Genomic DNA, 18,531 nt, shown 5'->3' on the forward strand with positions numbered 1-18,531 from the left:
CTGCAGGTGCTCCCACTTACTCCCGTGCCGACTCACCGCCTTGCGTCACGCCGCGGCACGTGCTCCGCATCGCAACACCGCACACGTGCGATTGCAACGTGACCGGTCTTGCGCAAAGAATCTGATGCAATTTCCCCTTCCCTCCTCCTTTCCGAGCATATAAAACCGCGACTGGAGCGGAGCAGACTCATTCTCGAGATTCAAGCAGCAGTGCTATATTCAAGAAAAGAAGCCGACAATAATCAGGCAGTGAAGAACTGAGTACCAACCTTAAGTCTATCTCCGAGCTTTTCGCTATATTATTTAAAATATATGGTAATTTGAGTTTAAATTAGGAGATCATATTTGAAGACTTAGCGTTTTTTAAGTGACACAAAACTTGTTCATCTTGCAACTCTATACACGAAGCACTGATCGATTTTTTCTTAATTACCCACCAAAGTGTCCAAAAATTGGTTTCAAGGTAAGTGGGGACTTCGTCTGGGGGTAGAGATAAATCGTTTAATATCTTTCTTATTTGAAGTGATAAACGTATGCTGCAAACGGCATAGATCATAACGTTTAATTATTCTTCGAATACAGCAATCAAATTTTTTACGACCCTTGAGGGTTCCGAATCAGGGTACTCATGTACCCTTATTTTCAGTGTTAGCGTTTTTTGAGTTATTAGAAAACTTGTCCATCTTTTAATTCTATACACGAAGCACTGATTGAATTTTTCATAACTACCCCCAAAATTTCAAAAAATCTGTTTCAAGTTTCTTAGAAAATTTCTCTTGTCTGGGGGAATAGATAAATCGTTTAATATCTTTCTTATTTGAAGTGATAAATGTATGCTGTAAACGACATTGGTGATTGCGTTTAACTATTCTTCGAATACAGCATTCAAATTTTCTACGATCCTTAAGGGTTCCGATTCAGGGTACGGGTTTACCCTTATTTTTCGTGCTACCTATTTTAGAGTTATTAGAAAACTTGTTCATCTTTCAACTCTATACACGAAGCACTGGTTGATGTTTGCATAAATACCCCCAAAGTGTCCAAAAAAATCTGTTTCACGTTAAGTGGGGACTTGGAAAATTTCTTTCGTCTGGGGGAACAGATAAATCCTTTAATATCTTTCGTATTTGAACACATATAAATATTTTGTTTGCGGAATTAGTGTTGACTTTACATTATCTCTTTCTTGGAGCTGCACCTACTTTTGTCTCCATTAGGGGTTCAGTTTCAGGGTACTCTTGTTCCCTTATTTGATGAATGAGCGTTTTGGTATTTGTTAATAAAAGTTATCTTCCGACAAATTTATACTAGAATCAATCATTAGTTCTGAGTAATCCGCACCGTAAACCCTTAAAAGAACCCCATTATAATAAAGCTTAATTTAGGATCAGTATTTTAATTATATTTCAGGGTAAAACATTTATAACTCACAAGGGGAGACCACGAAAGTTGCTCCGCCTTTTTCAATGCCGTATTTTTTATGGCCTTCGGAATGGTGAACACATCCCTGAACTAGTAGTGGTTCCGTTGAATGGGCCTTAGTTTGGCTGTAATTAATTAATTTTCATGCGGTACTTTTCACAAGGTGCCTATAGTTTCATGATATCGCTCCTTCATCTGGAGGGTCACGTGGAGTAGTGGTTAGCGTTCACAGCTACCACCCGGGGTACCAGGGTTCAAGGCTCCGTGATGACTATATATTTTCTTGTCTCCGTTGTGATCATATGGCGTCAACTTTTTAATTAATTTTCATTCCGACAAGCATGAACATGAGACTATTTTTTTATCACCATAATGGCGTTTAGGAATTGAAGCAGTGTCATTTTCAACGCGGAGAAGTGAAGGCTCCACTTCCTTTCTACTCAAAAACATAACGAAATATTAACGGGGGATTTTTTTTTGGAAGAAATGACGTTTGTTGGTGCATATCTTGTTATTATATTCGAAGGGCTACGGAAGATTTTGGGAAGCGGCGAGCACAAGACAGATTTGGTGTAATTGTTGCTTTTAACCCTCTAGCGGGCGCGACTGTTATTTCTTCACAACTGGGCGATAGGCGTACTTTGCCCATGTTATGTGCATATATGATAATACTCGATTTTTGTTAAAATTAATCTTTATTTGTAGAAATTAGTAAAACCTTGTACATTTATAGGTGATACAGATATAAAGGTACAGAGGTGGTATACGGCCGGTCGCCCGGCGTAATTTATACGCCACGTGTGACGGGTTCCTCTTGCTGATCTAAAAAAAATTAGCTACAGTACCTCTAACTTTGAAAACTCGCAATATAGATAGTCAAAGTACATTGTAGGAATACACGAGACCATTCTAGCCCAGAATGTACGTACGATGTTGAAATCCTTGGCTTTTGAAGATTGACGTAGTTTATACGGAACCACGTCCGGTCCAGGGTCATAAACTTTTATTTCATCCTATTTATTAATGGAAGTTATATTTCGGAATGGTTCTTTTAGCACATAGGTTCTGTGTAAGTAAACTCCCTTTGGAGTAAAGTGAATTACAAGTTTTCGAGAAATATGGCATTTTATAATCGTTTTTTGTTCTTATTAATTATGTCTGTACGCATGTTGTTGGTCGCCGCGAGCCTTTAATGGCATGTGCTCTAGAAAGAGTGGTTTCCATTTTTAATGTGGAAGTTGATCAGTATAAGCAATGAAAAAATTAACATTTTGGCGCACACCAACCCTTGCTAGTGTAGTCGTCGTATCTCCGTGTTTGAAATGACACTGCTTAAATATCTAACACCACTATGGTGATAAAAAAATAGTCTCATGTCTATGCTTGTCGGAATTAAAATTAATTAAAAAGTTGACGCCATATGATCACAACGGAGACAAGAAAATATATAGCCATCACGGAGCCTTGAACCCTGGTCCCCCGGGTGGTAGCTGTGAACGCTAACCACTACTCCACCTGACCCTCCAGATGAAGGAGCGATATCATGAAACTATAGGCACCTTGTGAAAAGTACCGCATGAAAATTAATTAATTACAGCCAAACTAAGGCCCATTCAACGGAACCACTACTAGTTCAGGGATGTGTTCACCATTCCGAAGGCCATAAAAAAATACGGCATTGAAAAAGGCGGAGCAACTTTCGTGGTCTCCCCTTGTCAGTTACATTTCGCAAATATCTTATTTGATATTGTAATTTCAGGAAGATCACTTGCATACTCTTGCTTTTAATAGAATATCGCTGCTAATACAACTTTCCCTGATTATTTCAATTAATATAGATTTTCTCTCCTTATACAGAAATCCGAATCGTAAAAAAATGTCATCTTTCATATCCACCGTCCTACAAAATTTTAATGAAGGGTTTTATGTGACCCCACAGGAGCTAGAACAGGCGCTTACGGATATCAACGAACACGTTATTTTTGATGACGAAACAGTCAATGATATACAATCGTATAAAAACTTAAAAAATGCAGTGGATAAGGCAAAGGGGAGACAATTTTGCATATATTGTGAAACCTATTATAAGGTAGATGAGGCTTTACCACACGAGAATGCAAATGAACACAGAGAGAATATTACTATTCAACGCGGTAGAGGATTCAATGAAATTGAATCAGCTATTCGTTCCAGACTGTAAACATTCTGGATTACTCCAGAGAATGACGGTGTCCGTGATGTTGTTTCCTTTTTGGATGATATAAAGGTACAAGTAATAGAAAAATTATTGGATTCTCTCAATGAAAACAATGTAATTAAATTTAATCTTGTCCTAATTTCCAAATTCCACAAGAGTGAAGGAGAGGAAATGGATGCTTCTTTTAAAACGAACAACCGTCGTCTGTTTTTAGTGGATAAAACTAGAGAAGTTGTTGAGGATACTTTTTCAAAATTACTTAAAGAAAAATCCGAGTTCCAAAGCAAAGGGTCGGGATGGAGTTTAGCTAGGGTGATTGGATTAGAATTAAGAATTAACAAATACCAACCAATTCGAGGTTCTACTTATATAGATTTGCCAGCGAAGATTAAGAATACCAAAGCAGTCATTAACGTGCAGAACGAAGACCAATTTTGTTTTAAGTATGCAATTTGGGCAAAAAATATTACAAGGAAACCTCAACGGGTAAGCTTGTATAAATTTGCTGAACTTAACCACGCTTATAATTGGGACTGCATTGAGTATCCTGTGGAGTTGAAAGATATCGCAAAATTCGAACGTGCCAACAATATTTCAATAAATCTCTTTGGGTTGGATGAAAAAAATAACGTCTACCCTTTAAAAATTGTAGACATTGAGCTTCCTGATCATAGAAACTTGCTGTACATTACAAATGAGCATACTGCCCACTATTGTTGGATAAAGAATTTCAATAAACTAATTAGAAGTCAAATTACAAGACATAAAAATCGACTGTTCATTTGCAAACGATGCCTTACTTATTACCGTGAAGAAGCAAAACTCGAGGCTCACAAAGAATTGTGTCGAGGAACAGGTGAGCCTAGTAAAATTGTTTTGCCTAGTGAAGAAGACAACATATTAAAGTTTAAACACATTAATCATTCTTTTAGAGTCCCATTTGTTATTTATGCAGACTTTGAATGTCTTCTACAGAATATCAGTACTTGCGAACCTTATCCCAACTCATCATATACTAATGTAATACAGAAGCACGAGCCGTTTAGCTTCTGTTATGTGTTGATGACGCCAGACGGATGCCAGGAACCTCATCTCTATCGAGGTCCAAACGCAGCGCGAGTTTTTATTGAGTGCATGAAAGAGGAAGCTGAAAAAGTTTGTAAACTCTACAAAATTATTATTCCAATGAATCCACTCACTCAAGGGGAAGACTTAGATTTTCAAACTGCAAAGACATGTCACATTTGCGGTAAAGAATTGAATGAGGACAGAGTTAAAGACCATGACCACCTCACGGGAAAGTATAGAGGACCTGCGCACTCCTTTTGTAACATTGAGTACAAGATCCCCAATTTTATGCCTATATTCATTCATATCATGTCATCATATGATGGCCATTTCATTGTACGAGAGCTAGACTATGACGAGAGGCAAATATTCATTATTCCGAATTCTGAAGAAAAATATATCACTTTTTCCAAGTCTATCGAGGAGAATTTCAAAATTCGTTTTGTTGATACATTTAGATTCATGCCCGCGTCTCTAGCTTCACTGGTGACAAATTTAACAGAATATAAATGCACGAGTAAAGTATTTGGTAAAAATACAAATTTAGCAACAAGAAAAGGAGTTTATCCTTATGATTACACAGATTCACTCGAACGTCTCGATGAAACCATGCTCCCGGACAAGGATAAATTTTACAACAGATTGAATGACGAGCATGTGTCAGACGAAGATTACGGTCACGCTTTGAAAGTATGGTCTTCGTTTGGATGTGAGACACTCGGTGATTACAGTGATGTGTATTTGAAAAGTGACGTCACTCTTCTAGCCGACGTTTTTGAAAATTTTCGTGACGTATGCTACGGAGCCTACAAACTAGATCCTGCATGGTATTATACTGCTCCAGGTTTGACTTTTGATGCAATGTTAAAATATACCGAAATACAATTAGAGCTTTTGACCGACTACGAAATGATTCTAATGATTGAGAACGGTATCCGTGGTGGAATTTCACAGTGTTGTAAAAGATACTGTGAATCGAACAATGAGTATATGTCAGGTTATGACCCAGATAAAGATTCGACATATTTAATCTATCTTGACGCGAATAATCTCTATGGATGGGCCCTCTCCAGACCCCTTCCTTACGGTGAATTTCGGTGGTTAAAACAGGAGGAAATTGACGATTTTAGCGTGGAAAATGTTCCCGATGACAGTGAAACTGGATATGTTCTCGAAGTGGATCTTGAGTATTCACATCGGCTCCACGACACGCATTCAGATTTCCCTCTTTGCCCGGAAAACAAAACAGCACCTAACGGTAAACATAAAAAACTTTTGACCACCCTCGAAAATAAAAGTAAATATGTAATTCATTACATGATCCTGAAACAGGCATTAGAATTAGGTATCATACTCAAAAAAGTGCACAGAGTTATTGAGTTCAAACAGTCTTCGTGGTTAAAGACCTATATTGACCTAAATACAGATCGTCGAAAAGTTGCTAAAAATGAGTTTGAGAAGGACTTTTACAAGCTCATGAATAATGCTGTATTTGGCAAGACAATGGAGAATGTGAGGAAACGGATGAATATGCAATTAGTGACAAGCGAAAAAAGACTGCAAATATTAATCAATAAATCGACATTTTTGGATAGGACAATTTTCAACGAGTCTTTAGTGGCATTTCACATGCGGGAAGCTGCCATCAAAGTGGATAAGCCGATATATATAGGTTTCTGCGTTCTCGATCTCAGCAAAACTTTAATGTACGACTTTCATTACCGTACCATGCTGCCCAAGTACCAAAATAAATTGTCTCTCGCCTACACAGACACTGACAGCTTCGTTTATGAGATTAGAACGGATGATTTATACAAAGATATGCTAGAAAACCTAGATGCGCTCGACACTTCGAATTATCCAAAAGAACATCCATGTTACTCTGAAAAAAACAAGAAGGTAATTGGAAAGTTCAAAGACGAGTGCGATGGTCTAATTATGACGTCTTTCGTTGGATTAAGAAGCAAACTGTACTCATTCAAGATGGAATCGGGTAAAGAAAAAAAGAAGGCAAAGGGGATAACGAAGTCTGTGAAGGAAAAATGCCTAAAATTTGATGATTATGTTAGTTGTTTAAAAGAGAACTCGACGCAATTTCGAAAGATGAACGTAATCCGTAGCAAAATGCAGGAGTTATACACTGTTAAAATAAATAAGGTGACACTGAATGCATCCGATGATAAACGATATATTTGCGAGGATGGAATTAACACGCTTGCTTGGGGTCATTACAGAATTCCGCGAAAGAGGACGTACGATGAAGCGCTTGCTGATTCCTGAGAAACATTAAATACGTTCTCTCAAATTCACAGTTTTCAGTCTTGAACATGACGTTAGTCTGGAAACACCCTTTTACTTGTATCTGTGCTGGGCCATCGGGATGTGGAAAGACCACATTTGTTGCGCAGTTCATAGAAAATTTGGATGAAATGGTGGATATTCCGATACATGAAATAGTTTGGTGCTGTGCCACAGGAAGTGAGCCTGACATAGGAAAACCCGTGCATTTTATAAATGAAATTACCCCTTTCGAGGAATTCGGTGGTGTGCCAACGTTGTATGTGATTGATGATTTGATGAGTGAGGGAGCTTATAGTAAAGACGTGTGCAAATTATTCACCAGAGGGAGTCATCACTTTAACGTTTCCGTTTTCATTATTACGCAGAATATTTTCCATCAAAGTCCGCAGGCGAGAAATATATCACTGAATGCTAAATATATAGTAACCTTTAAAAATCCACGAGATAGGTTACAATTTGGTCACTTGGCTAGACAGGTCTATCCAGAAAAATCGGGGGAGTTGGAAAGAGTTTATAAACAGGTTACGCAAGAACCATTTGGTTATTTATTACTAGATCTCTGTCAGGACACGGACGAAAGGTTTCGTTTTAGAACACATATTTTTCCCGAAGACGGGGCAACAGTAGTTTACATGCCTCAACACGATGAAATGATTGAAGAACAATAAACATTTGCTCCATTCATTAAAGTGTGCAAGACCAAAACTACGCGCTGCGATATTAAAATCTTCCGACGACGAATTGATAAGAGCCATTTGTGATTGTTGTCTGAATACCCTGAACGGAAATCATAAGATCGATAAGCGATTGAAACGAAAATTATCCAAGCATCGAAATACACTGAGAAAGTTGGCTGAACGGAGGACGAGTGTAAAAAGAAAACGAGCGCTTCTCGTACAAAAAGGTGGATTTTTGCCATTACTATTAGGTTCGATTTTTAGTGGTGTGATCGGTAGCCTGCTGGGAAAATGAGTTTGCAGAAAATGCTCGTAGTGAGTCCCGAAGTCTTTGATTGAAGTCATGCAAAGGCTAGGTTGAGTAAATTGGATAAGGAAATGAAACTTGTGTTAGCGAGTAAAAACCTCAAGGATATTGACAAGTGGCATTTGTATAAAAGAATACTCGATAAATATCTCGACTCAGTGTCAGACTTTAAATCTCTCGTACACGTTCCGATAGTGAAACACTCACCACCAACACGACTAGTTGAGGGTAGCGATGCAATGAGAAGACGGTTAGCCGAAATTAAGAGGACAAATTCAGAGTTAGATTCAACATGGGCACGAATAAAGGAACAAATCGAAAGCGATTCTCCACCGAAAAAGATGAAGCGGAGAGTAGCAGCTCCAAGAGAGCCAAGCACACCTCCAAGGGAGCAAAGAACATCTCCAAAGGAGCGATGGACATCTCCGAGAGCATTTCCAAGGCGAAGCAAGCGAAAAAGGACACCAAAAATGTTTGGGGCAGAGTGGGAAACGACGTAATAGCTAGCGTGTACAACAATCCCGCACATCCTGCTGGTTTTTCCACAGAACGCAAATTAAATAAAGCGACTGGGATCCCAATAAAAACAATTCGCGAGTGGTTGGAATCTCAAGAGACGTACACGCGTCACAAGGCGGCGAGAAAAAAGTTTGTTAGAAACCGTTACGAAATAAACTATATAGATGAGTGTTGGCAATGTGATTTAAATGATTTGAGAAGTTTGAAAAAATACAACAATGGGTTCTGTTACATTTTAACCGTAATAGACATATTTTCCCGTTATGCGTGGGCTAGTCCTCTCAAGTCAAAACGACCAGAGGAAATTATAGAAGCATTTAAGGTTATATTTCGCGATCGCCAACCATTGAAAATTCAGAGCGATAAGGGAGGGGAATTTGTTAATAGCAAGTTTAAAAGTTTTCTCTCGAATCAAGGTGTAAAGTTTTGCACTACAAATAATCAAGAAATTAAGGCTAGTCTCGTGGAACGCTTTAATCGAACTCTCAAGACAAAAATGTATAAATACTTTACAAAATACGCAACTTATAAATATATCGATGTGCTTCCAAAACTCATTAGTTCTTATAACGATAGTGCACATTCAAGCATTGGGATCGCTCCCTCTCAAGTGAATGCTAAAAATACATTTATCATTGCTAGTCGGAGAATAAGCTTAAAGAAGACGGATGCAAAATTTAATAAAAGTGATTACGTGAGGATTAGTAAAGAAAGGCTTCCATTCACCAAAGGATACACACCAAATTATACTAAGGAAATATTTCAAGTTTCAAAAATTGATCGAATGAAACCAATACCAACCTATAAATTGAATGATTTGAACGGGGAGGATATAAAGGGTAGCTTCTATGCGGAAGAATTAGTCAAAGTTAGTGTGTCTTCCGACACGGAGTACAGCATCGAGAAAATATTGAGACGTCGCACAGTGGGCGGAAATCGAAAAAAGCTGGCCAAAACCCCAATTTTTCACTATTTTTTTTAAATCCAAAAGTAACGTAGTATTGTTCTAGAATGTCTATACTTCCAAATACGTTAACTTTTTTAAATTTTATTATGCTCTTTATATGTGTAATATCCTTAAAAAAGTGATAAAAAATCGCAAAGTTCCAAATCTACGTTCTTTTTCAAAAATCTCTGTTTGTTGCCCTGGTGTGTGAACAAAACACAAATATTGTTCTATTGGCGAATACACTACAATGATATGTATCTTTTAGATACTATAACGCTATTCATCGTGGAAAACAGCACTTTCCGAATGACCATTATATATTAATTAAAAATTAACAGTTTTTCGTTTACATTTGAACTAAATCAGAGATAAACTTACTTATCTCCGCTTATCTCCGCGGAGATATTATCATCAACAGTTAGAACAAGGTTTGTTCTATGTAATGGATTGATAAAATCCTGCGCATACTTGCAACTTTTCCACTTTTTTTGAATAATGTAAAATAACGCACGGCGCGTAGAGGAGCGGCGTCGCAGCGCTTGGGACAGAGGGTGTTCTGATTGTCCAATTCTTTGGAAAACTAGGATTGTAATCACACTTGCTGTTCATTTTGTTATTTCCACATATTCCCTTTATTCCTTTTTGGGCTATTCCCAGCTCCTTTGTTTTAATCCTTTCCTAGAACTCCGCAGTGTTCAAACTTTGCCCGCGGTTCACCAAGACGGCAATAAATAGCCTTTATCACTGTTCCTTGCCGTCTTTTGTCTACAGCGGCAACTAGTTCCTGCATGAAAAAAATTTTTGGGGCACGTGCGAGGAGTATTGGTCATAAACTGCCTTTTCCTACAATTATTTCCTCAATATTGGTTACTCGTGGAGGAAGACCATTGACGCCTTTTGAGAGAGCAAGTGATAGGTCCAAAAGAAGGAAAACAGAAGAATGTGAGAAGCAGCACTTTGAAAGAGGAATTACGTGTGGCAACTTCAATGCAGTTACGTACCATAGGAGATGATTCTGCAGAAAAAAATTTTAAAATAGCAACAACAATTACACCAACCAGGACCAAGAGGATGCTTGACAAATGGAGAAGGAAAGAAATAGCTCAAACAAATTATCGGGGGAAGAGGTCCCTTATTGTAGCGAGCCATCTGACAAAGGCGCAGTATATATTAATTCGTGAAACGGCGAGAAATCATGGCCACAAAACATACCCAAGTTACGACCAAATCAGTTTGGCAAAAAGTTCAGCATATCCTGAGGGATATCTATTTCTGAGGTAAAATGTGAAGTTAACTTGCAGTCTCCATTAAATCACACAGCCTCAAGGATAATATCTTCACTTAAGTTTTTAATGAAAGTCTGCCCCAACAACCCATCCTAATATGTAAATGAAGTTTTGACGGAAGTTCTGGCCATTCCCAGCACAAGCACACATGTGAGAAACCTAATGTAAGATACGAAAGCTAGTTCGCGACCTCTCTTGTACCACTTCACTTGTTAGACACTACATCAGGTAAGCACATTTGGAAATAGTAGTATTAGCACCACGCAACGTTCTCATTCTGAAACGTAAATGATAGTTTTTTGATGCAGGTAAATATTTATGGTCTAATCCTCACCCATCCTTCACCAGATTTTGTGGACCAATAACTATTCAATGGACCCGAGTAACGAGAGAGGTTTTCGTGGAAGAAGAAAGGTATATTAATGAGCAGATAAAGAATCTTTGACCAATTCAGATCGACAGTATTTTGGTGACTTTAATATTATTGCTTATAGTGATTGATGGAAAGATATGGCATATAAAGCAAATAATAGTGACTAGTTTTTATCAAGTGTTTACTCTTCAATTCATATCTAAATTCTTTCATAGCTTGGTTTTGTAGGTATGCGATGCATTGGCAGAAACGAGCAGCATGAAATGCTATCTGTTAGCTGCGAATAAATGAAGCTGTATTATGTCAAAATTTATTCGGGTTCTATATGCCGCCTAATGTGCATTAAGGTTTGATTCACGATGCGGCAGTTATTAAGGACGCAATTATTCGTATTGGCCAGTTATCCGAGGAGGCCTTGGAAGCAAGGAATAAAGAAATTTGACGATTTAGAGAGCATCGCTAAGGAAAAATATACAGACTAGCCACTAATCACAACCTTTTTCACGGAATACTTCTTACATCCGACCCATATATTTCATCTAAACCAAAAGTTGGTAAAAATACAAAGAAGGTTTCAGACCAAGTCAGAAAACTTCTATTGACGGAAGAAATTGATTCAGATGCTAAAGAGGAAGATTCTGCATCATATCTAGATTTTGACTTTTCATATACCTTCTTGATGTTTTTATCGTTCATATTATATTTATTTCATACATAAAAATAAAAACTCATATATGATAATGCGTTTAATAACTATAGTCCTCCCCATTCTATGTAAATAGAACTAAGCTCGTCCTCGAATCTTTAAGAGTTTACTATATTGTTTGCATGAGAAAGTTATTGAAATCCTAATTCGTATTGCAAATAGAAGACTTAAAACGTCAATATCAAAATATTACACTGATGGAAAAATATTTGGGGTAGATTTCCAGAAATTAGACCAACCCATCGGATGACGCAAAAACGGCCTCTCCACCATTTTGTTTTTAGAGCGTCTTCTTGCAGAGATATAGTCCTAAAAACACTAAAATTGGATTCCTCAGATCAAAAACATCTAAAATCACCACTAATTAGCCATAAATTAGCCAAAACTTCTTCCACAGAGGTTTTGGCCAGCATTTTTCGATTTCCGCCCACTGTGCGTCGGGGGAGTGGTCCTAATTTAGAGTATTTTATCAAGTGGGACGGATATCCACCGTCTTTTAACTCGTGGATTTCCGATTCTTCCGTGCGTAAAATATGAATGAATTTTATCTTACACTGCCCAGCGATAGCTCGAGGGAATTTTTCCCGAGGAACTTCCTCAACAAATGTTTACGTTTACACAGATATAATAAAACCGCAGTTGGTCGGTGACACTTTGAGTCAATGCATCCGCATCTCAAATGTTAAAATTGGTGAATATCAAACTTTCAATCCGATTTATTACTACCCCGTCGAGAAAAACAATATTGAGAGTGTTGAAATTCTTTTTGCAGATAAACTCGGTGAAGCAATTTCTTTTCATAGTGGGGAGCAAAGCTCGATAGTTGTGCTACATTTTATTAAAAAGGATTGATTCACGTTAGTACATCATTTTACGACGAGATGGCACCGGTGATGGATCGATATTATAGTTATTATTCAAAACAGGTGGGGGGAGAGATTGGATCCTTGTATAGAGCTTCTTATAGGGTGCAAAAGGGACGAGGTATCGGGAGTTTCCTCGCGGGATTGTGGCGATTTGCAAAACCTTTGCTATTTAGTGGGCTTAAGACTGTTAGTAAGGAGGCCGCGAGCGCTGGGGCAGCAGCTCTTGGAGACCTTGGAACAAAACCGGTTAAGGAGATACTGCGCAGTAGAATAAACGAGGCAGGTCAGAACGTGAAACGCAAGGCCGAGGAAAAGATAAAAGGCATGTCTGGGGGTGGGTTGAGGATCGCGAAACTTCCAAGGTTAAATAAAATAAAACAATTGCGTAGATAAAAAGCGACAGTCAATCAGAAGTCGGAGAGGAAAGGAGGTCGTTGGAGGACATATTTTTTTGCGATAATGGCAGAGCATATGCTGACTTCGTTGGATTTATTCCAACCCAACCCACCGGTGCAAACTAACATCTTATCAAAAAGACTAGTGTCCTACAAACCCATATCTTCACTAGATAATCGATCGGTTATAGAATTCCTGATCAAAGACTCTGGGGATGCGTACAAGGATTTATATAGTATATATCTTAGACTTAAAGTGAAACTTTGTAAAAAAGACGGGACTGATTTCAATGAATCCGCTACCAATCAACCGGGAGTAGTGAACAATATTCTGCACACTCTCTTCGAGCAGTTGTAACATGCCATCTGGATCAGCTGATTGTGAGTGGCTTATCCACTGGGGCCTGACTCAATTGCCTTGACCAGCCGTTGACCCATTCCACCGCCCCAGGACTACTGAGGCCACAGTAGTCCTACTTTGACAACGATTCCTCCCCCTCCCTTTCTCTTATGTAAGAGAGCGATCTGAGTACGTGCAGGAAGGAGGTCCGCTGGCCAGCCGTAAGTGCTGGGTAGGAGCTCCACCTAGGCCAGAGGCGAGTATACAGGGAACAGCTGTTCCCTGCGTGTAGGTAGGCGTGGAGGACTTCGGCACCGGCAATGAACGAGGCAGGTTGGGGACTGTGAGGTCCAACCACGCTTCCGCCGGTAATCGCACTGCAGGAAGTTCACCCGTATAGGCAGCATGCCGATCTCAATTACGGTAAGAGAACATACCCTCGCCTCCCTCTATCTACTGATTTTCACATTCCCGGGTTGAGCACTGGACTGAGACGGGTTTCTCTGATTTGATTCCAGGGTTTTTGTTCTGGGGTTTTAGTTTAAATTCCCTGATTTCCCGGATCTTGCATAAGTGGCACACGAATCCTCTCCTGTGCCTGTTGGACGAGCATGCTTATGCTCACCAAAGCCACGCTCCGCTGGAGTGTTCTATTGGGACCAGACTGCGTTCTGCAGACGAACGCTAAAGAAAGCGGTACTGCCATTCAGTGGTTTAAATGTGCGAGGCATGCGTATGTGTTACTCTAAGTTTTCAAGATTTACTTATGAGTTCTTCTAATGTGTGGTGACTTTCAGATTGAACATTCATATGTTCATTAATGCTATGCTCAATCGGAGCATACTGTGGAGATTTGCAAGCGTTCATTTGCTTGAACGTTACCAAGGCCATGTTGGCACAGTTGTCTATTGTTTTACATGTGTGTGTAGATCACATAAGTGACCTTATTTGTTAAGTATAATTAGAGAGTACGAATTATTAGTACGCCAAGTTTTGCTACGCTGTTAATGATATATATATGTTACGTAACTATTCTTTTGCTGAATATTTGTTAATTATTACTTTCACTGATTCATTTATTTTGATCTTCATTTGTTCAAGAATTGTAATAAACTTGTCGTATATTGTATGGAGCTTATTTTTCTTCTCACGCAACCCGGCTACTTCGGTGCGAGTTCATGGGACGACAATCGCGAGGTTGTCTGGCGCCCTATAAAAATTCCCCGTGAATGAGCACCCACCCCCTGAGTCTGCCGTGCAGCCGTGGCAATGGTAGGTAATCCCGAAGGGATTACGTCGTGGCAATTGGCGCCCAACGTGGGGCTGTGCAGATTAACGCTCTTAATATTTCTTTTGCTAGTTTGAAAGTTGAGTCACTGCGTCAGAGATTAATGAGCTCCATTTTTGATATCTTTTTACTGTTGTTGGTTAATAGTGTTCATTATATGTGTGTGTGAATTCTTTCTTATCATAATTAGTGTTATTAATTATTTATTTGTTTCATTTAAGTGTTGTTTGAAAAATAAGGAGAGCAACTTGATGTGTTCCAGTGGTGATATAGAGGGTTTTTCACATGGCACATGGATGACCTCTGAATGGCAGATTTTATCAAGGGGATTGAAAATTCGTCCTGATTGGTAAGTCCTGGAATCTTTTTTTGTGGGATCTGGTTTCTTTTCGGTGCTCAGCCAAAATGGAAGTTAATCGCTTGACTAAAGACGAAGTGATTTACGAGATAGAATCCCGAGGAGGATCTGCTGATCATGATAGTGGAATAGATACTTTGAGAACTGTTTTAAGGGAACTATTAAGAGATGTGAAACAGGAAGAATTATCCAGAGTTAGTAAAAAGTTTGATATAGAATCAGAATTTTCAATTATCGGTGCAAAACTTGACATAGTTAGAAAAGCAATACAAGATATTAAGGGAGGTGGAGATACTGCATCCAAAAGGGTAAAAACTTTATTGTTTCACTTGAATAATAGGTTCAATAATATTTTTGCCATGTGTCAAGGTGAGTTTAAAAAGAAAGGGAAAGAGATTTGTCGTGATCTAAAGGAATTAAGTGCATTATTTCGGTCATTAGGTGAGGGAATAGAATTTCAAATTCCGGAAATTCTTGATCTGTCTTCCTTTTCGGAAGTCGATAATTTATGTGATAATGTCATTCCAGGTGAAGGAAGAGATTGTTCAGATCAAACTAGATCTTATAAGGGATCACAGATGCATAAGTGGAAAGTTATATTCAGAGGTGATGGTACGGAGAGTGTCAATGCATTTATAATTAGAGTAGAAGAATTGGCGATGGCTCGTGGAGTATCTGATTATCAATTACTTCTTGGAGCTGTGGAATTATTTGAGGATAAAGCACTTCATTGGTTTAGATCGATTAGAAGGGAAGTTACTAGTTGGAAAGAACTTAAGATAATGCTTCGCTCGGAATTTCTCCCTTTAGATTTTGAAGAGAATTTGTTACAGGAAATTAAGAATAGGAAACAGGGAACTAGGGAATCAGTGGGAACATTTGTGGCCTGTATGCTTGGTCTCTATGAGAGACTAGGTAAAGAAATAGGAGAGGAGGAGAAATTAAGTCAAATTAAGAGAAATTTGTCTCCTTATTATATGGAAAGATTATCTCTACAACCAATATTATCCATTAGACAGTTGAAAGCCATTGGAAAGGAGGTGGAATTATATAAGTCTAGGATAGAACAGTATGAGGCGACAAGGAATATTAGAATGAAGTCTTTGGAACCAGACTTAGCATATAAGCATACCGCTCTTTCTAATATCCCATCGAGACCTTTTGTGCATTCGGTTCATACAGAGGGTACCAGTATGCAGTGTTGGAATTGCAACAAATTAGGACATAGATTCACTGAGTGTAGGCTCTCTCCTCAGTTATTTTGTCATCGATGTGGGTTTAAAAATAAATTAACTAGAGATTGTCCAAGGTGTTCTCGATCAGGCAATAAGAATAACGTACGTTCAGGGACGTCAGTTCCGGGAAACTAAGAAAGGAGTCAGTAAAGGGACAAACTGCCTCCAAAAGTCATACAGTCCCCTTTTCCGTGAATTCAGATTCATTAAAGTTGAAATTTCAGAAAGATACTAGAGCCTACTTGCCTATAAAGATTTATGGCATAAAATTCTATGGATTATTAGATTCTGGGGCTACGCATTCTATAGTAGGACGTTCGGGTTGGAATTCCTTGATCAGATTAAAGGTTTTGTTGGAACGTCCTAAGAATAAGTTGATTCGAGTGGCAAATGGTGAAGAATGTCGTGTTAAGGGAATTGTGAAATTGCCTGTTGAAGTAGATGGAGTCACCCGAATATGTGAATTTTTAGTAGTTCCTGAGATAGAGCATGAACTTATATTAGGAGTAGATTTTTGGCAGTTGATGGGTCTTATACCAAATATGGTACGGGGTACATGTGAATTGATCAACCCTTTATCTTTGAGCACACTAGAAGCGATAACCCCTAGGAGAAATTTAGATCCAAAACTGGAACAACAATTAGAAAAGTTAATTTATCAATTTCGCAGAACTTTAGGAAAGAAGAAGATTGGATGCACCACTTTGGTGGAACATAAGATAGACACCGGTGATGCGAAACCAATTAAACAACGTTACTACTCATATTCTCCCAAAATGCTTGAGATTTTACATGAAGGAGTTGATGAACTAGCGAAACAAGACATAGTTGAGAGGTCAACTAGTCCTTGGTCTTCACCCGTTTTATTAATCAGAAAACCAGACAATTCCTATAGATGGGTTGTGGATCTGAGAGAGATAAATAAGGTTTCGAAATCAGACGCTTATCCTTTACCAAAGGTTGATGATATCCTATGTCAATTACGGGAAGCTAAGTATTTGAGCTCACTGGATATTAAATCGGCATTCTTTCAGATACCATTAGAAAGGAAAAGTAGAGAGAAAACAGCTTTTGTAATCCCAGGCAAGGGATTGTTTCATTTTAAGAGAATGCCACAGGGTTTAAATACGTCTCCTGCTACTTGGCAGCGACTAATGGATACTGTAATGGGAGAAGATTTAAAGCCCAATGTATTTTGTTATTTGGACGATGTAATAATAGTGACATCTACATTTGAGCATCATATTGAACTTTTGTATACTGTGTTAGATCGATTAGTAAAGGCTAATTTAACCCTGAACTTAGAAAAGTGTTGTTTTTGCCGGAGGGAATTAAAGTATTTAGGATATGTAGTTAATGAGAAAGGTCTTCAAGTGAACCCAGATAAGGTTAAGGCTATAACGGAATTTCCCCGTCCGACCAGCATTACTGAACTTAAGAGATTCATTGGGTTAGCTTCTTGGTACCGGAAATTTATTGATAAATATTCCAGCATCATGCAACCGCTCCACAACCTCACTTCGAAGAGGAATAAATTCGAGTGGACGGACGATTGTACTCAAGCCTTCAATACTATAAAAGATAAATTAATCTCAGCTCCTGTGCTATCTTGTCCTGATTTTTCGAAGGAATTTGTTTTGCATTGTGACGCAAGCAGCCAAGGTCTTGGCGCAATTTTATCACAAGAAGGGAAAGTAATCACTTTCATCAGTAGATCTACGACTAGGGCTGAAAAGAACTATAGTGCCACAGAATTAGAGTGTTTATCGGTATTATGGGCAATTGAAAAACTGCGAGGTTATCTCGAGGGTTACGAATTTACCGTGATAACTGATCACGCCAGTTTAATTTGGCTAAACAATTTGAAGGATCCAAGAGGAAGGTTAGGTAGATGGGCAGTACGGATGCAACAATATAGATTTAAGTTGGTGCACAGAAAAGGGAAGGAACATGCAGCCCCTGATGCGCTATCAAGGAATCCGTTACCTTTCGATGGGATTAACTTGGATTTAATTGATGTATTGGGTAAGAGTGAAGATAGTTGGTACGAAAAACTATCAAAAGCAATATCAGATAATCCTGAGGGTTATCCTAATTTTAAGCTGGAAGATTACCAGATTCTTAAAAATATTAATACTGGTAAACGAGATATAAGGCAATGGGCAAGGGTACTCCCCAAGGAAAAGAGAAGGGATGCATTAAGAGAATGTCATGATGACCCTGTTTCAGGACATTACGGATGTA

General features: G+C 38.6%; 1 protein-coding gene across 1 annotated transcript; it reads left to right on the forward strand.

Annotated features, from left to right (window-relative positions):
• Positions 1-15,009: 15,009 nt before the first annotated feature.
• Positions 15,010-18,202, forward strand: LOC124170812. Its single transcript, XM_046549785.1, has one exon. It carries the CDS (start codon positions 15,100-15,102, stop codon positions 16,420-16,422), a length of 1,323 nt encoding a protein of 440 aa, XP_046405741.1. The 5' UTR covers positions 15,010-15,099; the 3' UTR covers positions 16,423-18,202.
• Positions 18,203-18,531: the final 329 nt, after the last annotated feature.

This window comes from Ischnura elegans, chromosome X (genome assembly GCF_921293095.1).
Source record: "Ischnura elegans chromosome X, ioIscEleg1.1, whole genome shotgun sequence".
NCBI classification, from domain to species: Eukaryota; Metazoa; Arthropoda; class Insecta; order Odonata; family Coenagrionidae; genus Ischnura; species Ischnura elegans.

What these genes read in the sequence shown, in the direction of transcription:
- LOC124170812 (XM_046549785.1), top strand. Translation starts at nt 15,100, where the DNA reads ATGGAAGTTAATCGCTTGACTAAAGACGAAGTGATTTACGAGATAGAA.